Source organism: Carassius auratus, chromosome 45, assembly GCF_003368295.1.
Source record: "Carassius auratus strain Wakin chromosome 45, ASM336829v1, whole genome shotgun sequence".
Taxonomy (NCBI): Eukaryota; Metazoa; Chordata; class Actinopteri; order Cypriniformes; family Cyprinidae; genus Carassius; species Carassius auratus.
The window spans coordinates 13,230,585-13,258,547 of record NC_039287.1 but is presented as its reverse complement, the minus strand read 5'-3'; the positions used below and the strand labels follow the sequence as shown (position 1 = coordinate 13,258,547).

The following is a 27,963-nucleotide window of genomic DNA, read 5'->3' as shown; positions in this document are numbered from 1 at the left end:
TTTAGTACTTTGTCCTGTATTCAAAACTGAAACCTCATAGTTTGTATTTTCTTTCCCTCAGAAATTGCCGCACAGTCGGAGTCGAGTGAAATCCGTCAGGACTGGAAGCCGCCCTTCCTTAGCAATGAGGAGTTCACACAGCTGATGCTGGAGGTACATACACACTTGCCTAAACCCCCTACTCATGTGTATTCATTCAATAAACACTAAAACTAATTTGTTCTGTTTTTTAGGCACTAGATGGCTTCTTTTTGGCCATCATGACGGACGGAAACATAATCTACGTGTCAGAAAGTGTCACGTCTTTATTAGAACATCTACCTGTGAGTATGAACACACTGCATTCATTTAAACAAAATGACAGTAAAAATCAGTAATTAATCTGTATTCTGTAAAATCAGTTATCTGTGATTTGGAGAAATATTATTAGAATATAAAATAACAGTTTCTATTTTAATATATTTTCAAATGTTTTTATTCCTGAGATGGAAAAGTTGATTTTTTTCAGCAGCCATTACTCCAAATCATTCTAATATGCCGTTTTGATGTTCAAGAAACATTTTTTTATTATTTTCAATGCCGAAAGCCGTTGAGCAGCTTAATATTTTTGTAGAAACATTTTTTAGGACTCTTAGCGAAATGAAAGATTGAATGGTTTACTGTCGCTATTGATTTATTTAATGCGTAGAAATAAAAAAGAAATCGTAGTTTGACAGAAACGTCCTCAAATTAATTTCATGTGAGAAGTTCACTAAGCTACTAAGAATATTAAAGCAAATGAATATGATATTGCTAAGCAACTATTTGTCTGTACAACTGGTCCTAAACTCCTAACCAAACCACACTGGGAGCATTTTACAGCTACAAAGCAACCGAATATAATTCATATTCAATAAGAGTGGATTGAGCGTCAGTGACCGCCGACTAAGCGAAAGCCATATGCAAATGAGCAGTATCACAATGCAGTTATGAATACAGTGGCTGATTTGACTTTACTGTGTAAGTACGAATGATACTGACGATGTCTGTTGTTGTGTTTTCAGTCTGATCTTGTAGATCAGAATCTGTTGAATTTCCTTCCACTGGGAGAGCACTCAGAGGTGTATAAAGCCCTGTCCACACAAATGCTGGATGGAGAGACCCTCACCCCAGACTACCTAAAAAGTAAGAATCACTTATACATGCTGTCTTTTCATGTTTCACATCACCTCTTGACCATAAAATTGGTTTCTTGTTGTCTCTTTCTCTGTTACTGACTCATTTCTTTGAGCACAGATCACTAGACTGGAGCTCATTAATGCTGTTTTCTTGTTTTTGTTTTGTTTGCTTCCCTGCAGCAAAGAACCAGTTAGAGTTCTGTTGCCACATGCTCCGGGGCACGATCGACCCGAAAGAGCCGCCCGTTTATGAGTATGTCAAGTTCATCGGAAACTTTAAGTCCCTCAACACTGGTGAGTGTCAGAACGAGTGCCTGAGTCTTTCATATGGATCCATTTATTGAATTACGCAGCCAAGTGCTTGATTGCTTGCGCTTCTTATGTGAGAGTAGATGGAGCAAGGATCATTATTTGAATAGGAAGTGTTGCGAAAAGCCAGTTTGCCAGAGAAACAGGCTTCTGACCCAGATTTTGAGATGGAAAGTTGACCGTTTTTGGCTTAAGGTGAAGTGTAATTTGACGGGCGTCAGTAAATTTAATTGTAAAAATAATGAATGATAGTTTTCAAACAGCCTTTGTTTATACACATATATATTCCCAGCTCAAACTCACACTATTGGTGGAGCCAGCGTTGGTTGGAATGATCAAACAGACAGATTGATGTTCTTCTCCACAGAGCCACTGTGTTTACACTTTTCCAGAGAATTGAGCTACAAATAGACTTAATTATACAGCAGTTTTATACAGCATGTTTTGATTTATTTTTATTATTATTTCAGCAACAATAAAGATTAGATGAGATGGAAAAAGACTGATGACGATTAAACCACTTTAATTAAAATAGATATACATAAGGATATGCATTTTTATTCTATTACACGAGTTCAGATTAATAAGTCCTTTAAATGCTTAAAATTTACTAATAAACATTTACAAACAAGTTTCATTTGTTATAGTTTGATACATTTTCATCCGTTTGCAAATGCATTTTTTAATACTAATTTTGTAGATTATTTATGATCCTTGAGAAATCATTCCAATTCACTGGTTTTGTTTTCATTTTGTTAACATTATTAAAACATTTTATTTTAATATCCATATAAATGTTTACTATCACTTTTGGTCACTGTCAATTTTAATTCCTTTAAATAATAATACAAAGAATAAGGATCATATTTAATTTTCAATTAATATTTATATTAGTGTGGGTAAAATAGACTAAAATGAATGTCATTGAATAATATATTGACAATGTAATTTTTGTAATGTAATTTTTTCAATGTAACTTTTTTGTCAAAGACAAACTATATCTTAAAATGAACACTGCAGAAAATTACTGTTTTAGAGGAAAAAAACGTTTCTTATATCTGAATGAATGTTTCCTCGCAGGTGCTGCCCCCTAGTGTTAGACTAAATAAAATAAGCTTATTATTTATAATTTCTCGGAAAACACTTCCATTCATGAAGATTTGCCTTCTTTCCCTCTGTAGTGCCTAACTCAACACGTAACGGCTTTGAGGGAGTGATCCAGCGATCGCTGAGGCCCATGTTTGAAGACAGAGTGTGCTTCATAGCAACTGTGAGGTTAGCCAAGCCTCAATTTATCAAGGTAGGTAGAGCCAAAGCCGACTTGGCATTTTCTCATTGGTCCTGTGACTTTTCATATTTGCCTGACAGACAGTGACAACTTCACTCAGATCTGTTATGTACATGTTCCTCGTGACACAGTTTGAATGTATGTGTGTGGGCGTGCTGATAGACACTGTACATGTTTGTGCAAGAGTTGCCTTTGTTTTTTGAAGACTCTGATAAATGACCAGCATGCAAAGCACTCAGTGTGAGAAGTAGGTCACCTGGTTTCTGTTTTTGTTTTTTGTCTGCTAGAAGTGTAGTAACGTTCTTGTTTATAACCTCTGTATGACAGGAAATGTGTTCTGTGGAGGAGCCCAATGAGGAATTCACCTCCAGACACAGTTTAGAGTGGAAATTCCTCTTCTTGGACCACAGGTACAAACTTCATCTGTTTTTGTGAGCTCATTGTCAAGCACACACATCACCTTCCCTCTCCCAGAAAACTAAAGAGTAGATCTGCTAGTTTGTTTCACTTAGGCCCAAAAGTGTACTTTGTAATATTGTCAAATTAAAAGCTTTTCTTTAAAGTATATTATAAATCATCATGATTTAATATTTTTTTTGTCATTCACACTGATTTTGATAAGTATTTGATTATAATTTTCACTATAATGTTACTTGATATTACAAGTGAATATTATTTTAAGGACCAAATTGCTGCATTTTCATTTCAGTTGTATAATTACAAATATATTTAATGTTAGGATGATTACTACTTGAAATGCTAGTTTTAGTAGAAATAACATTCAAATATATGTTAGTTTAGCTTAAATGCCTGTCAGTCCATTTAGCAGTACAGTTTACCCTGAAGGAGAGAAAAAAATATGTGACTGATCTTGTGGGTAACTCGGAGGTGCATGGTTTGGTTTTTAAAGGCACAATATGTAAGATATTTGTTATAAAATATAAAAAAAAACACTTTAACATTGTTATATATTTCATGCAGTTGCGCACTTACGTTATCCAAAAAGTTCCCAAGGATTTGTAAAAAATTTTTTAATAATGGCTAGTCCTGGTTCACTGTCGCCTATCAATTACATAATATATGCGCTATTGGTTTCCGCTTGTAGAAACTATGCCAAAAATGCAGCTGCAGTTAAACTAAATCCATTACAGCAGTCACAAATAAAATTAAAATGAAATGACATGTGTAGACTGCAGAATTAAACTGAGATCTGCTCAATGTTGCACCATGAATCTTTGTTTTTACAGTGTTGCAGGTTATAACCAATCACAACAAAGTTTGTTGAGTTTATGAAATCAGCGTCCAATCAGACGCGTTTAGATCATTAGATCATAGTCATCACTAAAACACTGGAGATTTGTTCAGTGCGCGCTCTGTGTTTTCTGAGTGTTTTCTCTCATCATAAACAACAAATTGGAGATGTAGGTATGATGTAAGTAAGAGATTTATTCATTCAGTTTTTTGAAAAGTGCTTAAACTCAGAGAGCTTAAGTCAGGCATACTGTTCTTTGACAATGTAACGTTAAAGGAAATGAATGTAAAAGGCTTTCTATATAAAATGTATTCGCTGTTTGAATAACTTAAGAATATACAGGTAATAGAAACAATTATTCATTACATCCATGAACTTGATTTGGACGTCTCTGGAGGGTCGAAATGAAATCTCCCATCGTTCCAGTCTTCTTCACAGCGTCATCAGGCTTCGCTTTTATTGTTTTAAAAATGCGACCTCTAGCTGTGAAAACATACATATTGTGCCTTTAAGTGGTGTGGAACCATCAAGGTTTAAAACCCCATTATTTAGCCCAATGGTTGATTGACGGTGAGTTGGTGACAGATTAGCATTGACAGGTGTTTTTGGGGCTGGTTGGAGACTTTGCAGAACAGTGGCCCTCTTGGACTGAAGTTTGACACATCTGCCCTAGAATATAGTTGTGGACAGTAGGGAGCCTTGAAGTCGAAAAGGCTGAGAACTATTGTCTTGATGCCATTTCTTTACAGTACTTGGTTTTCAGGGAAGTCCTTCACTTCAGGCTGTGTGAGCCTGTGACGCTCATGATGACACTCATTATGCTTGGAAAGGTTTCTACTGAATTTAGATGAGTCATTTCAGAAGAATAGCTGCTAGCGTTTAATTGGCACAGATGCTAGATATTAAAGCAAATGGTTTTCCACATTATCAGTTGTTTAGCAGAAGCTAGTGGCACTTCAGATCTTTTTATGCTGTTTTTATCCCAAAACATTTTCATATGACTCAAGGAATGCCTGGAAATCTGTTCCAAGAAAACAGTTTTTGCACAAAAAGGCACTGGGTCATTTTAAAATTGTAAAATGTTTGTTGGAGAAGTTTTGAATTCAGTTCAGTTTAGTTTTCTATTATAAAAACATTCTTTCTGCACATTTAACAGGTCTGAGCTTTGGAGAATAAAAAAAAAAATGCAATTAAAAATAAATAAATAAAAATGAAATAATAATAATAATTGCCATATAAATGTTACAATGGATAAAGGGCACAAATATTTTTTCAGACACTTAACAAAATCAAATAATTTTGTAGGATTTTTTCTGTTTTGTTAAATGTGCAAAATGTTATTTAACAAACTGTTAAGAGTATAGAAATATGCATTTTATGAGTTTCTTAACCATTTAAATTCTGTTCCTTGAGTCAAAGTCAGTTCACATATTTGTCATATACTTTAAGAATGACCCCACTGAATGCGTGTATGCAGATGATGTGAAGTTGCATTATTGTATTTTGCAGGGCACCCCCCATCATAGGCTACCTACCCTTTGAGGTTCTGGGTACTTCAGGGTACGACTACTATCATGTGGATGACCTGGAGACCCTGGCCAAGTGCCATGAACACTGTGAGTTCAACTACTGTTTGTGTGTACTCGTGTCTCCCCAGTTTTTAAAATGGACAATGGTTTGAAATTGATGAATGAATGGCACTGTCTTGAGTTTTGACTTTGTAATAATAAGGTATCTCTCTCCATGCAGTGATGCAGTATGGTAAGGGGAAGTCATGCTATTACCGTTTCCTGACTAAAGGTCAGCAGTGGATCTGGCTTCAGACTCACTATTATATCACCTACCACCAGTGGAACTCACGGCCGGAGTTCATCGTCTGCACGCACACTGTGGTCAGGTGAGGGTGTCAGAACATGTGACGTTTGAACTACTAGCAAGAAAGAAACTGCTGCCATAGAAAGCAGGCTGTGGCGCTTCTTTTTATAGAGAGAGTCTTAGTTGTATTTTTATTTTATTTTTAAATAATGCTTTTCTTTTGTCTCAGTTATGCTGAAGTGAGGGCTGAACAGCGCAGGGAGCTGGGCATTGAGGAATCACCTCCTGAGATCTCAGCAGACAAGGTGAGACATTTCTGAATTCAGTTCTGAACCCCCTTTAGCCATCATTATAACAGGCTAAAGTGTGTAAAGTTTCAATAGATACATTTATTTACACAGACATTTCTGTATACATTTGATTAAATGTTATGCTATTAATAGTCATTTTATATAACTTGTTTATTTTAATGTGTAATAATTTAATTTTAATATTTCTTATTTATTCATAAAGATGCAGTCAGTTGTGTTTATTTTATTATATAAATGTTTATAAATATAATAAATATGTAAAATATATTTATATATAAATATTTTGTTTTCGTAATATATACTTTTATATATACATTTTGTTCTTATTAACAATTTATAAAATTTTAACATGCAAATAAAATAGTATTTACACAAATTCAATTTCTTATAACATTTAAATTCATTATTCATAAAAAAAAAAAAAAACATTTTATTGTTTTATGTTACATTCACACTATTGTATTAATTTTATAAATGGAATACATTTATAGTTTATAAATCATCTGGGGTAAAACGTGCCAATCGTTTTTTTAAGAATGCCCCCCCCCAATGCCCCCCCCCCCCCCCCCCCCCCCCCGTTGTTTTCAGTGATCAATATTGTGCCACAAATGCCCAGAACGATCCTTTAATCCCACTCTGTTTCGCTCTGCTCAGTCTCAGGACTCCGGCTCTGAGTCCCAGTTGAACACCTCCAGCCTGAAGGAGGCGCTAGAGCGATTCGATCACAGCCGCACACCCTCCGCTTCATCACGGAGCTCCCGAAAGTCCTCCTCACACACCGCCGTCTCGGACCCTACGTGTATGTATACATACCAAAGAGAGAAGGTGGTGCTCAAACAAAACACAGCCACGGCATGTTCAGATGTTTACTCACAGTGACTGACCAATATATGTTTGTGTGTCTGTAGCCACACAGACAAAGCTGCAGACAGACCATGGCACACCCCCCCGCCAATCAGTGTCAGCCATTGAGATGACATCACAGCGGAGGTCCTCTATAAGCAGTCAGGTTGGTACATGTCATGATCACTGAGCTAGTGTCCAAACAGAAAAACCCATCTTAATATTGAAATAAACAACAATGTAGGATAAGAAGAGCAAATTATGAAGTAACGTGAAATAGTCCACACTGAGTATTGACCTTGTGTGTCGTCCCTCTTCAGTCAATGAGTTCTCAGAACACAGGACAGACGATGGCAGCATCTCTTGTGTCTCAGCCTCAGCAGCCTCAACAACTTCAGCCCAGTGTGCAGGTAATTCAACATCCCTTTTACTGCATTCACAAATATGACTCTTACTAGTGTTCAGGTCTCTGAGTGCCTGATGCCACTAAATCCGAGCATGATTGTCAATGCTTTAACACCTGAAGCCTACTGAAAATATTATACCTGGTGCTGTTTATCGTGTTGTAGCCGGTGCTGCAGTTTTCCACGCAGATGGATGCGATGCAGCATCTTAAGGAGCAGCTGGAACAGCGCACACGCATGATTGAGGCCAACATCCAGAGACAACAAGATGAACTGCGGCAAATCCAGGAGGAGCTGCAGAGGGTGCAAGGACAGAACTTACAGGTAAGAGCGCCCCCTAGCTTTTGATTAAAGGTGCACCCCCTGCCTCAAATTGACACCCTTTTGTTTGGCTTTGTAGATGTTCTTGCAGCCCGGAGGCGGTGGTCTTAATCTGGGCTCAGTGCAGCTGACGCAGGGATCATCCGTGCAGCCAGGGGGCTCTCTGTCCATGCAGGGGGCGGTGGTGCCGGCAGGAGGCCTGCAAAGTGGCCTGCAATCCACACATACAGGGACACAACACACTGTCACACAGCATCCTCAGCAGGCACCGCCACAACAACAGAACCTTCTCAGAGATCAGAGCTCCAATATAACTCCGGTGAGACAGTGAGCTTTTCTATGAAAATGCCTTCGAAAAATAGACGTACCAAAAAATGTACTATGAATTCAAATTTATTTCTAAAACTTGACATTATGCACATCTATGTGAGACATTTTCATCAAAGCAATATTTGGTTTCCATATTAAATATATTTAGCATATTTTAATTAGCATATGTCATTTATTAGGATAAAAAATCTAGTTTAGTCTTCGATAGGAAATCCCATTTGATTGTCATTAACTAAAACTAAAACTAAATTAAAAGGCTGAAATTAAATAAACTTTTGATATTAGATTTAAAAAAAAAACATTCGAAAAATGTTATCTTGACAACTAAATTAAATACTTTCTCCTAACCCCTGAATGAATATAAAAACTGAACTTAATCTAAATTAAACCTAAATAGTAATATAAAAAAATTTACAAAAGCACATAACAAAATGACTTAAATTAACCACAAATAAAATAATAATAATAATATAAAGATAAAAATATTAATAAAAATTTTAATATATAAAGAATACTAAAAGAACACTGCTACATTACTATGTTTAGAAAAGTGAAAATGTGCAGTTTCGCTGAATATTCAACCTTAAGTCCAAAAATGTCAAAATATTCTCTGTAAATAAAATCTGTGGTAGGTTCAGATATAAAAGATAAACCAGCCTTCTATTAAATCCAAAAGTATATAAATAACATCCGGTATAATATGCTGCGTACATATATGTGAATATATAAATGTATACATAAATATAGACTAACACCTGTATCTCTGTCTGTTTTTTAGCAGTCTCAGAGGACGTCTCACACACTGCAGTCTCCTCAGGGAGCACTGCCTGCATCTTTGTATAATACCATGATGATCTCTCAGCCGGCGCAGGCCAACGTTGTGCAGATCTCCACAAGCCTAGCCCAGAACAGCAGCCCCAGCGGAGCCGCGGTTGCCACCTTCTCACAAGACCGGCAGATACGGTACATGAAACACTTTTACAAACATGCACTGAAACTATGCCTCATTATAAACATGAAGTGCACGTACCCAGCTAAATAAGCACATTAGAATACTAAACTAGTTAAAAAGGATCATTAATCTCATGTCTCCTCCATTTCCTTTTTGTAAATATACCTTCTTTGCAGGTTATAAAAACATGCTGGTTATTTACTAATGAACAATAAAACATTCTTTGAAAGTGCCCGGGGACTCCTGACCATGTCATGGTACAACTGATCCCAACAGAAACTCATATCAAAGCTAACTAATAAGATTTAGTCCTGCCTCCCACAGGTTCCCTGCTGCCCCACAGCTCCTCACTAAGCTAGTGACTGGCCCAATGGCGTGTGGTGCTGTTATGGTGCCTACCACTATGTTCATGGGGCAGGTGGTGACTGCGTTTGCCCCGCAGCAGGGCCAGCCTCAAACAATCAGCATCACCCAGCAGCCGTCTGCGCAGATGCAGGAGCAGCAGGCTCAGACGCAGTCACAGACAGCTACAGGAACTGCCCAGCAGCAAGGACAGGCCCAGCTTGCCCAGCAGCAGACGCAGTTCCTACAGGTAATCCTCCCACAGGGAAAATTAAGACCCGTTTACCGTTCATTGACTGTAGCAGATTTTTGGTCAACTTATTGATTAAATAGAGTTCCGTCAAAAATTTTAACTCTTTAATCATTTACACATGTCATGAAAAAAGTGAAACCTGGAAGAATTTGATGGACGATAAATGAGGACTGAAGCTTCAAAATGATGTTTACACCAGCAGTCGTTCATTTAGCATATTTTCTGGACTATAAGTCGCACCTGAGTATAAGTCGCATCAGTCCAAAACTACTTCATGATGAGAAAAAAAACATATATAAGTCGCACTGGACTATAAGTCGCACTGGAGGGCGCTCTATGCTGCTCACTGTAGGCTACAGGAGCACTGAGCATCGTCTCTGGCAGCATAGAGCGCCCTCTGGCGGCTGTAGACGGTAATGTTTTCTCTTGGTTCAATTCTCTTGGTTCATGTCAAATTAATTTTGATAAATACGTCGCACCTGACTATAAGTTGCAGGACCAGCCAAACTATGAAAAAAAAAAGTGCGACTTAAAGTCCGGAAAATACGGTAGTTTCTACCTTCTATGATCCAATTCCAGGATCAGTTTCAGAGTAACAAACAAATCAATTCCAGATGGACAAAATCAAGTCAAGTCCTGTCCTACTTTTTTTTTCTCATTTGATAGCCGTTTCATGTCCATATGTGTGTCACAATAGTGAGGGAAAACACTGTCACAATTTCAGTTTTGTACTGACAATTTGTATAAAAAATGGAGAGCTAGGGTGGCTGTGAAGACTTGCTATGAATAATGACCTAAAATCCCTGCCTCTTCCTCACACAACTCTATCACATGACTCTAGAAGACTTTGAATACAGCACAGAAGTTCTATGGACTACTTTTATAACGCTTCTGCAGCTTGGTTTGAGCTGAATAAAAGAGCTCTGCCAATTTATTCCCAAAATTTTAAAAAGTGATAACAATTTTGTGACAGCTATTTCTTTATTGAGCATTTTTCTTGCATGCATAGCTAAAAAAAGACCTTTTGCCCTTAAGTTACTAGAATAGAATATAATAGATCTACGGACATGCATTTAAAGGACATGCAGACACACACATTTACATTTTTTTTATTCATTTTAAATTTTAAATGCATTTAAATCATGTGATAGGTTTCTCAAAATGTGAAAAATGTTGTCAAATATAATAAATAAATTCTTTATCTCTCTATATAAAGTTACATATTTATATTTAGCATTTTGTTCTGCAGGCCCCTCGGCTTTTACATGGCAACCAATCTGCCCAGCTGATCCTTCAAGCAGCGTTTCCCCTGCAGCAGCAAGGCACCTTTGCAGCTGCAACACAGCAACAACAGCAGCAGCAGCAACTGCAACAGCAGCAGCAACAACTGCATCAGCAGCATCAACAGCAACAGCAACAGCTGCAACAGCAGCATCAACAACAGCAGCAGCAGCTGCAGCAGCAACAGCAGCAACAACAGCAGCAGCTGCAACAGCAACTGGCAGCTCATCGCTCAGACAGCATGGACCGGTCCAACGCACCACCTCAGTAGCTGACCGCCCGTCAGAGACACGACCAGATCACCACTGAGCAGTCCTGCAGGCTGAGGGGCTTCTGAGGGGGATGTTTGGAGCTAGAAAAATAGCAGTATTTGTACTGTTCCCTCTCAGATACCCTTGCACTGCTTATAGGTGAAGGGCCTAAACGGGTGTCCTTTTTTTTTTTTTAACCCCGTGCCCTTTTCGACCTATAGGAAGTTGATCAACAGCTGCTTGCACTGAATTCTGGGAGAGGTCCAACCATGAATGCTGAACTTTCTGCAGGCTGGCAAGGAATCATCGGCATCTGGTTTTCCATAAACGGTCTCCTCCACAATAACTGTTTCCCCCTTGTCTCGTATGCCCACTGTGTGCCGTCATCCCTCTTTCACAGGTTTAATTTATGCAGAACGAGCCGCAGACCTGAAGAAATCTTGCAGGACAAACGACAAACGGCGCCTCTTTCTCTCGGTCCTCCCTTTTCTTCCTCTTTCCTCCTCATTTTACTTGTCGCAAGTAATTTTGGGTCAGAAAATATTTTTAAGAATGTCATGTGGATTCAACTTTTATTGTACAGTTCACCTGTAAAATAATTTGTAAATATATGGACAAAAGGAAAGAGAAACTAATATTTTATATGATGCATGAGATGAAAAGCATAGTCTGTTATTTGTAGCTTTGAATATACTTTTGTTTTCTAATATTCAGAGGAAAAAAGCTAAACTTAATACACATAATGTTTGATCTCTTCACAGACTTCCTTTTTCCAGTGGGATGGGGGTAAGAGTGTGTGTATGTGCTTGCGCACATGTGTTTGTGTGTATGTGTGTCTGCCAAGCAGGCAGTGCTGGATCCACAGATTGTGTCACAGTTGGTTTAAAAGGGCCTTCGTGTTTTAGTAAACTGTTAAAGGAACAGGTGATCTTTAGATGTTTTGCATCATGTAATATACCTTAGTAATTGAAAATATATAGATATGAATATTTCAGAGAGATGTTTTACGTTTGTAAATAGTTTAAAGAGAAGGCTTTAGATTTAGTATATCATGCGGTTAGGCAAAAAAACAATAGAAACGGTGCTCTGACTGTTTAGCGCAGAATCATTACGGCTTTCAGCGGCCATTCGCTTTTAAGTACGGCTGATATTTACACACTCTGCTGAACTGGAACTGATGCTTAAAACAGCAGGGTTATGATGAGGAAAAATATAATGGCATAGTGTGTATGATCCTAAATGATACAGGTAAATTAGCATAAGTCTAAGCCATAGCTTCCTCTAGTTTAACATGGTTGTTTACACTGTTATACAGTGTTTTAGATTTGATTCACTAAATCGGTTTGAAAAACCAGAAATATAATTTCACACAACCAAACCTCTTTATCACCTAGAGATAGAAAATTATCAGATATTTGCACAGCTTTAATGCAGGAATACTTTTCACTTGTCTATCTTGGGTCTCCGCTCGTTGACAAACGACGGCATTTCAATGATAGTGACTTGACTTTTTTAACCTTCTTCCACTCAGCTCTGGAAAAACAGGAATGTATCGGTTCACTAGTACCTCTTTGACGCTGACATAGTCCCTAGCAACTTCTAGCTCTTTGCCCAAAGCACAGAAAGCAACCCTAATGTTGACAATCTGATTCCGTTTTATTGGCCCCTTTAGTATTACAATCCAGATATGGCAGATTGTAGTTGGTTAACATGCTTGACAAGACAAGTTTCTCCAAAGTTGCTCTGAGACGTTTGTTAGTAGTCAGCCATCATCAATGTTCTAAAGTAGTTATTGTTTTCCTCTAGTCAAATAGGTCACACCTTTAGAGTAAAATTGTTGTTATATATATATATATAATTATTATTATTATTTTAATTTTTTTTGTTCTTTTTCCTTTTTACCCTTATGAAGAAAACTAAATAAAGGCTCAGTTTTATCAACCGGTAGCACTTATGGAGGACAGATTTAGTATTTTATTTATTGATCATGTGAATCATTATTATTATTTTTTTGAATTATTCTTCTAAACATCAGAAATTAGTGCACTAATGAGCAATATTGCGTGTGTGAGTGTAGCCACGTATGGTGTCCCATACTAGGAATTTGTGCTCTGAATTTAACCCATTCAAGTGCACACACACACACACACACACACCCGGAGCAGTTGGCAGCTGGGGGTTCGGTGCCTTGCTCAAAGCTGCACACCTCAGTTGTGGTATTGATGGTGGAAGGGTGCACTGGTCATTCACTCTCCCCACCTACAATCCCTGCCAGTACCGAGATTCAAACCCGCAACCTTTGGGTTACAAGTTAGACTCTCCAAACATTAGGCCACGATTGCCATATTACCTCTTCATTCAAATATTTTCCATATCAGACCTCACTATATATAAAAGTGCCAGTCTGAATGTTCGTGTTGCAGTATCCCCACAATAGCAGAATAACTCAAGTGATCTAAGATAATGCAGTATGTAATCTAACTCCCCCTGTTGTTCTTTTACCCTTTGAGTTGGAATATGACGGTCACTAAATGTGTTGGTTTTTGTGGTCATGTAAAAGTAATGGATGGCTGTACATTTCAGGACCACAGAAATTGTACGATGGCATGGCTAGAATGAGCAAGGCGAGATTATTGATTGAATGTAAAACTGTCACTTAGCTTTATAGTAAGTAACATATTTTAAAGAGGAATATATTGAAAAGTTAGATGTTCTTATTTTTCTACAACAGCGTCAGAACAGAGAATTTATGCAGATAGACTATAGTTGATGTGTAAACAACTGTTATATGCCTTTTGCTATGAAAGGGAACCGGAAATTAAGCTTACTCCATATTGTAACCTCAAACGAAGGATTTAAACGAACTGTGACACACTGGAGGACCAGCTGAACTTTCTCCTCACAATGCAGTTGAATTCAGGAAGTGGTTATTTTAAGGCTTTTGCCCGAGTAAGAGAGGTCATTCATGTTTGCTGCAGACTTGGGGTACTTGAAGGTTATAAAAAAACATTTTTTTAAGTCTTGCTTAAAAAGTATAGGACACCTGTACAAATTCAGGCTGGGTCGAATATGACCTTCTGATGCATAGTGCATCCTCTCGCACAGGCATCAGATGTCAGCTGTTGACACAGAGTTTAAGGGGTTGTTTTTCTGTTTTCTGCACTGATTTGTATTATGTCAGCCCTACGGTAACAGAAATACTACAGTTTCCTCAGGTTGGTTCAGAATAATAACAAATCCACATCAATCTTGCCCCTCCTTTCTCTTCCTTCCTTGATCTTGTGATAGTGACCTCTTCAATAACACATGTTCTTTTGCATTTACTGTAAAGAGCCACAAAAAAAGAATGATATAAAATGGTTGCCCTCTATGTACCTCTGAATTGTCTGTGGTGCTCGATGCTCCTCAGTTGGCGTTTAGTAATTAACCCAAAGAGCTCTGAGGAAAGATGGGAGAGCTTGGCAAATCCTGTTCAATTTGTTTTTTGAAATAGTAAAAGCGCCCAGTGGAAAAGGGGGTGGTGAACCATGTTAAATGTTTTGTAGTTCTGATGTACGCACTAGAAGTTCTGAATGTCTATCAGTGTTCTCTTGCTATCATTTAATCGTTGTACGTGTGATGTTCTTTGCAGAGCACTTGTGTTTGGCTCATGAAATTGATCTGGTCAGTACACATTAATGTGGGGGAAAATAGAAAATTACTTAAATATACTTATAAATAGATTTAAAATATCACCTTTTTTAGGTTTCGTCCAATGTTAACCCTCCTTCGGGGGTTACCAGAGCTTGGCTCTGTTTTCCTGACCTCAGTAAAAAAAAAAAAAAACCTGTAATATCAGAAAACAGTGTGCTGTATTGGGTTCATTTTATGAGCCAGGCCATTCTTACATTTAACATTGAAATAATGGAACCTTTTTAAACAAACAGTGCCGTTTACTCCCCTTATTCAATTTTGAAAATAAAATTATTTAAAAATATATATAAATATATATATACATATAAATTGTGTTGACTGTTTTTATTCCTTTATTTTTTGGGTGTGACTGTTTTCCTCTAAATAAGTTTCATAAATTAGAGTTGTGCTTTGGTTGAAGGGATTTTTCCAGTGAATCAATTAATCATTCCACCGATTCATTTTTTTTACTCGAGTCAAGATTCAAATCAGGAATAACTACTCCACTGTTGTCTAGGAGACACTCATCAAATCCGAACTTGGAAAAACAGACAAACATCCGGTTAAAAATGTAAGTTATGCTACATTCTCACCACGTCGTAATGGACTATGCAAAACCACTTCCCATGTTTTGCCTCAGCAGCCAGCTCGGTCACATCACATCACATCTGTCTGCTTGTTTGTCCATGGCAAACATCTTTGTAAATACACAACAGTGTTGTACAGGAAATGTTTAACACTTTATCAAAGTTAACTTATTCATGTTAGATTGATATGTTTACCAAAGTGCAGGTAATAAAGTTTTTTATTTTCATTTCCACAGTTCAGGTAACACATATCAAAGTTTATATTCAAGTTTGCAGTATCAACGTTATTTATATTTACGTTTACGTAATCTACATTTGTAAAATACTAAATCATCCATTAACAATTTCTATACTAAATATTATTTTAATTGATATATTGTGCTGCTCTATTGTGAAGAGTGCGAGTAGCCAGGGATATAAATGAAGTCTGTCTCTAGTGTTTGCTCTTCAGTCTTTTGATTGTATTAAGTGTGTTGTGCTGAAATGAGTAGATCTTCTACTGGATTAAGGTGGGTAATAGCCACTGATCCCTCTAATGTTCTCTATTGTAGATCAGTGGTAATAGCTCCTTTAGCAAAATGGGACACAACAATGTTTGGCGAAACTACGGTCTTCTTTATTTTCAGAAAGCCATTACTAGAATGAGATGAGAAAATCCCCAGTTCACAAGTTGTAATTACGAGTTCTACGAGGACTTGAATGCTTTTTACAAATTTGAATCTTATAATTACGATTTAGTGCGAACGCACCCTCACTTTCTGTTTATTAAAATGTTGTATAAAAGCAACATAAATATAATGTATGGACCAGAGAAAATCTCTGAATTACCTTATGTCTTGGCCTCATTAAAAATGTATACATGTAGCCTATCCATGACAAGTGGGATTTATTTTAATATAGCACAAGCACATGTAATCAAAATATTTACCATGTTTCTTAGTTTTCAAAATATTAAGCTATAGGAATTTTATTCAAAATGAAGACAAAACTTGAAGACAGGCTCTGGTTGTCAGACTCTATGGAACACGTTTAAACGTTCATGTATTGAACTATACTATATTATTAGTCTAGGACATCTTAATTAACTTAATGGCTGTGAAAAATTACCTTGAGACCAGTTGGTTAAAAATAATTGGGGAAAAAATGTCTATAAGAGAGTGGAGTTAGTTTTGAGGAAAGCTGAAGTGTCATTTGTTTGCAGACGCAGGTGGTTTGATCTTTTGCATCTAATGAAGCGTGTGACTCGTGGCCGCAGAATGTTTTTGTATATTTCTGTTAACATCTTTGAAAATTGTGCTTCATAACAGTGTAGAGTTAATACATCTTCTTCTTGATTTAATACCGTTTCAGCATTTTGAAAAAAAAGTACCACATCTGACAGACAAACTGACTTTTTTTTTATTCAATATTTACAGGAATAATATTTTTGCAGTTGTTCTATTTTAGTTCAGTCAGCACAATCTCCAAAGTTTACCCCTGTCAAATATTGACAGTCACCCTGAAAATACTATATATATATATATAACACACAAAACAAAAATGCACCAAATCTCCTCAATAGAACAATTCTTCAACCATGACAAAATATCAGTATCTCTGCTCCATAATAGAATAAATAAAAACCATTTAAAAAAAAAAAAAGGGCAGACTTGATAAATTTTAGTCTTCCTAGACAATAAGCACGCAAACATATGCCGTGTGTTTCTTTCAGGGGAGCTTCCTAAAGCATGACAGTCCTTAAAAGTTTATGACCAGTGACACAAAAGCAGAAATGCATGAGTGCTCAATCATGACCAGTAAATACAGTGATGGTGTTTAAAGGCCACATGTGATGATGCAATCCGATCTGACATTATTTCATACTACATTTCAAGCCTTTGGTAATATGGTATGAATAAAGGACAAACCATGAACAGGCAGTTTAGACACCAGACCGTTCCAATAATTCAGCATTCAATTCAGTACTGACCATTATATTGCTAAGGCTCTTACCCACTAAATACTCCTGAGACATAAGTAGATTCACTGCTGTGCAGTGGGTAGACAGTCATAGAGAAGAGTGACAGTGCTTCATCTGGTTTTAGTTTTAAAGTTGTTATAATCAAGTAAGCTTGAACTTGAATAAAGTAGAATGGTACCAGGCCAGTATTTACCCATAGTACACTGCTCAAACTGGTAAAATAATAAGGAAACAAGATTCATGATTTGTTATTTAAAATGTTACAATATGCCAGGAACTTAATTTTTTAGGCAGCATACAGTCAGGAGAAATATGATGATCATCTAAAAATAGAACAGAGTCTGGTTGAAAGTAAAGAAAGACAAAAACATGGAGGGATTAAGCAAAAAATCTAAAATGCTCATTAAGTCATGAGCAGTAAATGATTTTCTTTCATTCATTCAGTCATACTTCACTTAAACAAAAGAGATTTACTCAAACATATAAACAAGCCATCTGCAGTCTTTGTGCAGTCTCTCGCTCTTCCACGTGGTCTGGGTGGTATATATACAAAATGAAACCAAGAGTCCAATTCTTCCATCAGAATCCAGAATCGGGCTTAATAAAGAGGGCGGAGAACGCAAAGGCAAGGAAAACAATTCCACCAATGATTGTAACTGTAGAGAAAGCAACAGGAAACATCATCATATAAATCTGGATATAGGTCAGTGCTTATGCAAACCAACAGAGCATAATGTACTGCACTAAATGACTCACCGGTTCTAACAGAGATCTTCTGAGCCACCATCCTCCCGCCGATAACAGCCAGGCCTGTGCACAGACAGTGTCCCAATGTTCCTCCAACTGCTACTCCAAATGGATCCTGCAGCACAAACCCGGCCAGTTAGTTATTCATGTTAATAATTAATTTGCTAGCTGTTAATAATGAGTGATATGGAGTGCTGGATTACTTTAAGTTAATTAGTTATGATGAAGAATGAAAGTCTAATATAATTAAGAATAAAATAATTTGAAAATCTTAAAAATATGTATCTTAAAATATATCCTTAAAAAAATATATATATATATGTATATATAAAATATAAATAACTGTTAACCTGGATATAAAAATAAAATACAAGATACATTTTTATCTTGGGCATTAAGAAAACTTAAAATAGTGAAATGTGTATTTTACAAGTATTTTAGTAGAAGGTTTGCTTAAAATTAATTATAAATAAAAATATATCAATTTTTTATGTTTTTTTTTTTTAAATGGACATTACAAATATATTAAAAATGTTAAAATTGACCATTTTAGTAGAAAATGCATTTAAAAATAATAATAAATACAAATATATCGCAACCATTTTTTTTTTTTAATAATGATAAATACATTTACATGGGTAAAAAGTGACAAAGTACTTTTACTAAAAGTTAATTATTTATGAAATATATTGCAGAATAAAAATCTAAAGAATGAAATTTATACATAACTATATAGAGATCTCATCCAAGTTAGAATTTTTTTTATATAATACAGTTTTATGGTCATTGACAATATTTGAAATTAAAAACAAAAACAAAAAAAACCTCATAATAAAAGGTCTAATTTTGTTTCCTGTGTGGATACCTCTCTTGCAGCCAGCACAATAGTGGCAAGCTGAGAGCGGTCACCCCACTCTGCGAGGAAGGTGAGGGTGAGTGCCTGGATGAATATAGGTGAGATCAGGCTGTGCCACTTCCTCTGAGGTAACATGGTCGCCGTCCCTGCTTCCACGTCGGGTGCGCCGTTGGCTAGCTTATAGCGCTGAAGCTGCGAGAGGAGAGGAAATCAACCAATCAAAAGGTCAGATAAGATGCTTCAATTATGTAGGGGATGTTACTTAGCCACACCTGTGAACAAACTGACTTGAGTTAGAAAGCTTTTACCTCCTCATCCTTTTTCTTTATCTCAGCCTGGACCTCCTCCAGCTCCTCTTGCCCTTCATCTGCACTCATCCTCAGTCCCTCCCTCAGCATCCTCAAACCAAATATGGCAAACAGCGCTGTCGATATGTAGTAGGTATAGATCCGTGGGATAATGGTGGTGGCATAACCAAACAGGACTAAAGAGAAGACATACAGAAGAGGTATAGGTCATTCATGCATACAAAGGATTTCATAAATAACACACGGTAGATAAACACTCGGTGGCCTAAGCACTGAATTATAAACTAAAATATTACCCTTAGAATTATATAAGAAAGTGGTAAAGAGGCAAAAATGCCTGTCATTAGAAGTCTTTTAGATCATGATATTATGACCATGATGATATTGTTGTGGATGGATGGAAAGTAAAGAGTTTGGTTCCAGAACATTATAAAATCAATTTGGATTAATTTGAGTAAAAATGTAAATAATTAAACTAAATAATTAAATTTCACTTTAAATATTTTGTTTTCAAACATGGTTTATGTAGATTTTATCATGCTGATGTAAGTTTGGGGTGTTTTCGTTTTTAAAATAAGTTTGGTTTTTGTCAGTTATGTGATGCAATAAAAAAGAAAGTGTGACATCATGATTGACAGCTGAGACTGACGGCTTCTCTTAGCGAACTGAGACGCCAACAGGCTTTTTCACAATCTTCAGGAAGAGACTGGAATTGTGTTTACCTTATTTTAACACAAGCCTCTTATATGGAAAATCATCAGAAAAAATTGGACCAGTCAAGCTAATTTAAAAAAAGGGTCAGGGGCATGTGTTTGCGTTTGCTTTAACAGGAGTGTAGGCAGGACGCAGATCCACTTCACTTTCTACAAAATCTGTTTTATTGCCGTCTTTCCGTGGTTGAAATGCTGATTGAGCGATTACATGAGGCATGTGATGTTCATTCATGCTTATTTCGCCTTAAAACTAGTAGTAAAGAGGAATGAAAACCAAGATGATTGGTGTATTCAAAGCACTGCCACTACGGTTTACAACATGTGGAATGGTGTGCTGTGATTGGTTCAGCGGATGTATCACATTCTGCAGAGAAGGGAGACTACTGTTTGTCGTGATTTGGAAAGATGGGGGAGAAAACATGAAAGAATAACATGGCGGACATCACATACTTAAAATTAAAAATGTACTTTTTATTACCGACCAGATAAAATACCGATTTCGGCGTGACCTTTTTTTTATTTTATGGCATTTATTGCATTTTGGAACCAATCTCTTCAAATATACTATTATATTTGCATGATGAATGATAACCTGTAAACCAGTGTTAATTTCGTTGACTAAATATTTTCGTCATTATTTTCGTCACGAATATATTTTTGCCGACGAAAACGAAACGAAAACTAAAATAGAAGGCACTGATGGAGACTAAAACTATGACTAAATTGATTGACATTATCGTCAACGAATAAAGGACGAGACGAAAATAGACTGTGACGAAAATCAAATCAGCAGACGGGAGAGATGCGAGGAATGAGCAAAAGAACCGGCAAAACAGAACAGACTGCATGAGAGAAGAGAACCAATCAGAGCCTGACTTATTGAGACGTGAAGCGAAGGTTTTCAGTTTTTATGAGCTCCCGGGAAGTCGGCATTCGAAGAGGTGATAGGGACTTTAAGCAACAGCCTCTGGTGGAACGGCAACGCCATTCTGGCGTTGTATTGCGCCTGCGCGAATTTAACTGCTACTTTGTGACGTTCTAATTTAACGGTCTACTACGGTAGAACAGCTGATTTGCCGGAGTCGCTACAACGTGAGAGGTTAGGTAAATAAATTTTATGTTTTTAGACTTATTTACATCATACAATATTAAAAACTCCTCTTCTGACAAAAGATTTTCATTTAACGCCAAAAGCAATCCTTCTCTTGCTTTTTTAAATTATATATTTTTTTGGATCTCAATAAATGAATTAATGCTGCGTTGTGCTGTTCTGTTTTACCGTCGCTTAGTGACTTTTACGTTCTTGGCTACAGCGGTGTGACGGCAAACTTCCGGTCGCTGTAGCCGTTCCATTCGCAGCTGTTGCTTCAAGTCCCTACTGTCTAAAAGAGCGACAAAATGTCCACAGCTCACTTCACGTTTGACGACGAACAAAACAAAACAAAGTGTAAAGCACGCAGAGCGCTCATTCGTGGCAAGAACACAACCAATTTGAAAAGACATTTACAGACGAGCCACCCGGACATTTTCTCAAATGTAATTTTACAACGATGTTCTTTTGTTTATTGAGCTAAGCAAAATTGGAATAGTGCAGTGCGTAGATGTTGTAGCATTAAATATTACGAACTGAAAAGTACTGTAAAATAGCCCCTTATTCAAATTAGATGCGAGCACAATACTAATACGTAATATCATGATAAATACATTTGATTAATACTAATGTTTAGTATATTTTATAATGTTCTACTTGTTGACAATATCACAAATATTTCTATATTAGTCATGTGAAACATGAATGTTCACATCCTATCATTATACATAAAAAATCTAGCAATATTGTAGTATTTAAAACATACAATATTGCTAGACAAATGAATACCTTATAAAATCTTGTTACTTTTTTTATCCACCTAGCTGCCAACTTATTAAATATTTACTTTAAATGTATGCACTTATTGTTCAGCTCAGCTGTAAGCTTTAAGGTCCTGGACCTAAGGTTATTTTTCTTTTATTGATGGTCAATTGGCAGCTAGTTATTGTTTACATTATCATGACAGTGTTTGTTGCTGCATAAAAGCTTTTGAATCGAAATAAAGACACAGTTGTGTTGAAATAAAGTTGAATTTGTGTTTTATATATTTTGGTTAAGTTTGTTTCCTATACCAGCTGTAAAAAATTGTCTAGTAAATCTGTTATTGATTTTAGTCTTATTTTAGTCGACTAAAATACCAAGCAATTTTAGTCGACTAAAATACCAAGCAATTTTAGTCGACTAAAATAAGACTAAAATTAAAACAAATCAGATGACTAAAACTTGACTAAAACTAAAAAGAATTATAGTCAAAAGACTAAGACTAAAACTAAATTAAAATTTCGTGTCAAAATTAACACTGCTGTAAACATCTCACAAGACTTACATTGAAAAGGAACCCAGAAATTTGTAAAAACAGGTGACAACAAAAAAATAAATAATTATTCTCATGACAGGTCAAATTATTGCAAATATGACATAAATTAAGCTTTCACTCAGTAGGGACCAAACATTGTTTTGCAATTACTAATAAATCCAATAGACTGTTAACATTATTATATTACTGTATAATTTTAATGGTCAAATTAGTATACATTTAATTGAGATCAAGAACTCTGAGGGGGGACAGGACAATATCCCAGTTTTAAAGAGGAAGGTCTTATTTCGTTAAAATCTTGCTACTTTTAATATTAGCTTAAATTTATGACAGATAACAGTTTATTCAACTAATGTAATAGACAGGATTTGTGACAAAGTCATCTGACACCAAAAGTCTGGTGAACTGGTGAAAAGTGGAAGAGGAGATGTGAGGTGAAGCATATCAGCCTCTGAACATGATTTAAATAATTGCCCACTGCTCCGGGTGTGTGTTCACAGTGTGTGTGTTCACTGCTCTGTGTGTGTGCACTCGGATGGGTTAAATGCAGAGCACAAATTCTGAGTATGGGTCACCATACTTGGCTGAATGTCACGTCACTTTCGTCACTTTCACTTTCACTTTCAAAAGTAAAAGTGGTTTTGAACAACCTACCTGACAGACACGTCATGAGTCCCAGAGCCAACATGGCGCCCACCAAAACAGTGAGGCGATTGTAGCGCATAGCCATGATGGCTGCGATGAAGAACGTCTTGTCTCCCAGTTCAGAGACAATGATGACTGAGAGGGCTGCCACAAAGGCATGAATAAAGCCCAGGTTTCCTTTATTGAGTTCATCGGCTCTCACTGCCGGGCCGGGTGCGAGACCGACGGTGGCCTTCTGCAGCTGGACAGAAATTATGATTCAGATGTTACAAAAGGCAACACATTTATTCAAAATATGGAGCAATATAAACATTTACAATTATAGATACAATGCAGCATTTTAATATAAGAATATATGTATTTTTATCTATAAAGCAAGGATTAAAGGGGTTATGAACTGGCTTTGTTTATCATTTCGTACTGTTCTCTATGGTCCACTCATAATGCCATCAAGATTTTTACATTTAAAAAAAAAATAGATTATTTAGAAGTAATTGGCTATTTTCTGTCCTGTTTTGACCCCCTCATCAGAATGGACTGTTTTGAATATGCGTGGGGGATTGTAAACCCGGAAGTAAATGTCCACTGCTATGATTGGCTAACAGTTGTGTATGTTTGACAGGCTACATCTTTCATAGATGACTGCTGTGATTTAGGTTAAAAACACAAATACTCAGTACATATAAAATGATCTGTAAAAACAGACAAAGCTATTATATAGGGACCACCACGTAATAAAAACGGTTACTCACACTTGGGTGGTGCGACTTTACTATCAGATCCAATATGGTTGCTACAGCATCATCTTTTAGTTACAATGTTTATGAAAATTCTACTTCAAAGTTTGAGTTCTGAAACTTATAGATTTTTTATTTATTTATTATTATTTATTAAGTAAAATGACCTTTTATACGTTTAAAAGATCAAGGGAATTTAGAATTCTCCGTTCATGACCCCTTTAATGTTGGGAAAACTGAACTGTTCAGAAGAGAAGTTCCTGAGATTGTCAACGACTGTAATAGTATGATTGCTTTTTCATCCAAACACCTTGCCTGAAGAAATATATTGAAGAGTTACATATAGAATGTAAAGAATTGAACAATAATGTTACAAATGTTCAGCTTTCTAATAGTTTCCTAAACGCTTCAGGTAAACCTATAAATTCAGTCCAGCAAGTTAACCTTTCAAACTTATACTATTTTTTATTTTATATATGTGTGCTGTGAATGAATGTCAAAATGATACTACAGTACTTTCATTGTAGTTCTCAACCTTTTTTACTCCAAGGCCCCCAGATTTCAAACAAATAAACTGAAAATATTCAATCGGTTAAATTGCTTGTTATTATAACTAAATATAAATAATTTCAAGATATATTGGGGCCCCCTTGAAAATCTGCTGAGGCCCTAGCTGCTTGAGAACCACTGACTTTTAGACGATCAACTTAACATATTAAAACATAAGAAAAGTAGCAACAAACTACAAAAACACTTAATACAGACCGATGCACCTGGGTTTTTCATTTGATCTGCACCCGGACTCTCCCCGCTCATGTATGTGAAGAGTAAAGTACGGCTTATTCATAAAAACACATAAAAACAAATACGAAATTCTAAAAAATGTCGATGATGCAGCAGAATCCCCTGAATGAAACCTGCTTGTCAAAATTACATTCATCCGTTTAATAAACAAATCTATTAGCCAAACCAGTTTCCATTGAATGCCACTAACTTAGCCTAATTACCCGGCTACTTACAGCACAAGTCCTCTTTGACACATTTGTAGTGTTAATAAAAATTCTTACATGAATGTTATCTAGCAAAGAAGATAAATGCTCCATACGAACCTCCGCGGGCTGCTCCTGAATGACTTTATTCTCTTCTTGAGTTGCTGTAACTCCGCCTGAAAACAACACGGCGTTCAATACAATAATGAAGCATATCAACCGGCCGCCGCCATACCGCTCTCCGGCCCGGAGAAGCATTTTAAGGGCTACCTAATATGACTTCTGCTGTGGTAATACTTCGCAAATCAAGCTAATCGAATCGCTAATTTATCTACATTAACCTTTCGTCGTTCTGATCCAACTAGCCCACCGAAGCCATCTTTCCGGAGAGACCGATGACAAAGGCTAAGGCAAAACTATCGGTTGAAAACTGATCGCGATTGGTCACCTGGAAGATAGACGATTACAGTAGAGACATACGTCACTGAAACAGAGGTAGACTATTGGTCGAAACGTCACTCCCAATGACGTGTGTTAAGAACGCATTCAAGGTAGGTAGAGTTGCAACGCAAAAGGGAAATATGAGATTAGAGACTCAGCTCTAAGAATAATTTATAGACATTAGTTTACCTTCTCTTTGTTACACATTTCTGAAATATAATTATTAGAAGCTGATTCGAAATGTTAGTAGACATGGTTTGCTTAAAGTGCAAATTCCATTTTGTTCCAAGTTCAAATATTGACGTTATTCATATAATGTAAATAAAAAATAAAATCTATTTTTCTGAACAATGGTGATACATAAACACTTCTATGCACTGTTTTTGCAATACTGTTCCTCAAGATTATTGAAACTAATTCATAAAAAATGTAAGTGTAAAATCTTGAAATAGCTTGTAAAGGCCCATTTGTTTAATCATTATTATCACTGCTGTTTAATCACCGATATTTTATATTTGTTAACCTTTCTCTGTAAGTATTTGCTTATGGCTTGTCCTCTATCCTTGTACATATGCAAGCGCAAATAAAGTAAAACAAACAAACAAATAAACAACACTGTCATCACTTAATCAACAACAGGAAAAGGGCAGAAAATATCTTAATTCTAGACGACGGGGAAGCTGGCTTAAGAGAGCTAATATGTGGTAAGAGCCATTTCCTTTTTAAGCTATTTGCTGACATCTAACAGTAACGTCTCTAGCAAGTAGCTGTCGTCAATCACCTTCTGAAGGTCCGTCTGTGTCAATGCAACAGTTCATTTCGGTCTTGTCGTGTGTACTTCCCTTCTTGCCCTGTTCCTTACACATTAAACATGCATCATCAACATGTCAGCTGTTCCATTTAAAAGAGAGACATTAAGATTATCTATGTTTTTGTTTAGTTAATAGTTTATTAATTTGATTCTTATTTGCATATAAAAGAGCTTATCACACAAAAATCACAGGACAAAAGGAATAAAAGCTTTGCGTTGATGCGGATACATCTCAAACTTGCTCCTGTAGTAATCATGACAGAGCTGTGCAGCCAGTGCCTGGTTACAGAGTACATACAGTACCACCAGCCACCAGGTCAGAGAACTGCAGCCACAACAAACACTCATGGCAAGATAAATCAGAAGCTCAGCCAGGTAATGTGGACAAGAGACCAGATTAAACCAGCCCCCACATGGCATCTTGTGGGCCAGGGTCTCTACTTTACCTATAATGGATAGAGATTTAATATTAGTTTATAGAAAATTGTTACTTGTAATATACAGTTATACGAAAAATTTGTTTAAACTTTTTTTTCCTCAAGAAACTTCCGGCAGCTTTCTACCTGAGCTGTCAGTCCTCATCTTAGCCAGCAGCGAGAGGGACCGGTTCTGGAGGAGAGATGCCCAGATGAAAAGAAGAGTCCCGATCACCTGATGCCAAGTTAGCTGATTAAAGAGAGGCCCTGGGACTTCAGAGACAAATACACAAACAGTTATTCAAATCCAGGAAAACATCAAGATACATTTGGGATGATAAGTACTGAAATATTTTTGGTTAAGTAAACATGAATTAGATATTGAGTTTTCAATTTGGAGGTGTATTAAAATGTTGACAGGATCGCATCTTAGAAACTGTACTAACCTGACTGTGGCAGAGAGGCATTTATAGACAGGACAGTTAGACCAAGTAGGACATAGTAACCCAAACCAAATGCATATTGGACTACATTGATCACACCGTTAGAAAATACGCTGACAAACAGGCACTCCAATAGCCGTCTGAAGGAATGGATCCATAGCAGCACTTGTAAAAGTAGAATGGAGAGATGTAGTTCTGAAAAGCACACAATTAACTATATGAATATTTATTGGAAGGCAAATGTAAAGTATACTGCAACAGATTAAAGCAGAAAAATAATACAAATGTAAAGTAAAAAAAAAATACAGGATCTTCCTTAAACAGTGTATATACAGATAATTCTAAATTTTCCTGATTTATTTACACGGTTTTACTATAGTAACAAACTGGTTGCCATTGTTTAAAAAAAGAAAGAAAGATGAAGTGGGAGGGAAAAAAAACATTCTTCGCTATTTGAAGTACCTTTCCAAGCATCTCTTGGTCTGCCAGTCAAACACCAAAGCGCGTTAATTAGCCAATCAGGGAGAGCCTCACTCATGACGACAGAACGTAAGGAGAATAGTAGGAGGAGCCCATTCCACATGACAGACACCGCGTAGAAATGATAGAAACACCTGTAAACAACAACAGAGGAAATGTTTCCTGCATAATCGCCTTGAGTCGTGACATGCTCATAACATGATATATGAGGAATACACACAGTCACTTAAAACTACATTTAATCCCGAATCACCTCTTTGATACGTCAAAAAGGAGCTGCCAGTTTGGTATCTTGATGTCTTCTTTAGTTTTTCCATAACGGATTAAATTCTGAAAGACGCGCTCGAGGCTGCGAGGCAGTTTCAGTGAAAACTTATAGAGAAAAAAGGCTATTATAAAACACAACGCTAGCAAAAACCATATAACATTAACTATTGCTATGTGTTGAAGCATCGCCGCAGCTTCATACTGCCGTCCTGTCGCTTGAAGATACCGAGTCAAACAAATACTAAGTATTTTAGGTTCCACTCGCATTAATGTTCTGATGGTCTGGTATTATGTGTCATAAAACCCACAAAGAAGAAGCACTTCTGAATGTCTCTCTATAAACGAAATCTGCAGCTACAAGTATGAATATGAAT

At 36.6% G+C, this 27,963-nt stretch overlaps 3 protein-coding genes across 5 annotated transcripts in view; 1 reads left to right on the top strand and 2 right to left on the bottom strand.

The window, feature by feature from the left end:
* The window catches only part of LOC113063324 (circadian locomoter output cycles protein kaput), a 53,492-nt gene extending 38,558 nt beyond the window's left edge, over nt 1-14,934 (top strand). Inside the window, exons 8-24 of one of the 2 annotated variants that reach the window (XM_026233635.1) lie at nt 62-153; nt 234-323; nt 1,044-1,164; nt 1,338-1,451; nt 2,648-2,766; nt 3,082-3,164; nt 5,516-5,622; nt 5,756-5,903; nt 6,051-6,126; nt 6,787-6,931; nt 7,041-7,141; nt 7,296-7,385; nt 7,545-7,703; nt 7,780-8,019; nt 8,809-8,993; nt 9,307-9,574; nt 10,827-14,934. In XM_026233635.1, the coding sequence (XP_026089420.1) occupies nt 62-153; nt 234-323; nt 1,044-1,164; nt 1,338-1,451; nt 2,648-2,766; nt 3,082-3,164; nt 5,516-5,622; nt 5,756-5,903; nt 6,051-6,126; nt 6,787-6,931; nt 7,041-7,141; nt 7,296-7,385; nt 7,545-7,703; nt 7,780-8,019; nt 8,809-8,993; nt 9,307-9,574; nt 10,827-11,129 (2,441 nt within the window). In that variant the 3' untranslated portion in view covers nt 11,130-14,934. The remainder of the gene's footprint in view (nt 1-61; nt 154-233; nt 324-1,043; nt 1,165-1,337; nt 1,452-2,647; nt 2,767-3,081; nt 3,165-5,515; nt 5,623-5,755; nt 5,904-6,050; nt 6,127-6,786; nt 6,932-7,040; nt 7,142-7,295; nt 7,386-7,544; nt 7,704-7,779; nt 8,020-8,808; nt 8,994-9,306; nt 9,575-10,826) is intronic. The other variant, XM_026233636.1, reaches the window with a different exon arrangement.
* A 2,067-nt stretch (nt 14,935-17,001) lies between these two features.
* On the bottom strand, nt 17,002-25,156 carry LOC113063323 (transmembrane protein 165). Its single transcript, XM_026233633.1, has 6 exons — nt 24,852-25,156; nt 23,015-23,246; nt 19,240-19,415; nt 18,941-19,123; nt 18,085-18,190; nt 17,002-17,984 (listed from the first exon to the last, which is right to left on the bottom strand). Exons 1-6 carry the CDS (start codon nt 24,987-24,989, stop codon nt 17,908-17,910), a joined length of 912 nt encoding a protein of 303 aa, XP_026089418.1. The 5' UTR covers nt 24,990-25,156; the 3' UTR covers nt 17,002-17,907.
* A 943-nt stretch (nt 25,157-26,099) lies between these two features.
* On the bottom strand, nt 26,100-27,864 carry LOC113062754 (polyprenol reductase-like). Of its 2 annotated transcripts, none has more exons than XM_026232712.1 (5): nt 27,576-27,864; nt 27,305-27,456; nt 26,942-27,037; nt 26,547-26,672; nt 26,100-26,429 (listed from the first exon to the last, which is right to left on the bottom strand). In XM_026232712.1, exons 1-5 carry the CDS (start codon nt 27,854-27,856, stop codon nt 26,170-26,172), a joined length of 915 nt encoding a protein of 304 aa, XP_026088497.1. In that variant the 5' UTR covers nt 27,857-27,864; the 3' UTR covers nt 26,100-26,169. The 2 variants fall into 2 exon arrangements, with proteins under 2 accessions (XP_026088497.1, XP_026088496.1); XM_026232711.1 differs by having other exon boundaries at nt 26,846-27,037; nt 27,576-27,854.
* Between the last annotated feature and the right edge of the window lie 99 nt (nt 27,865-27,963).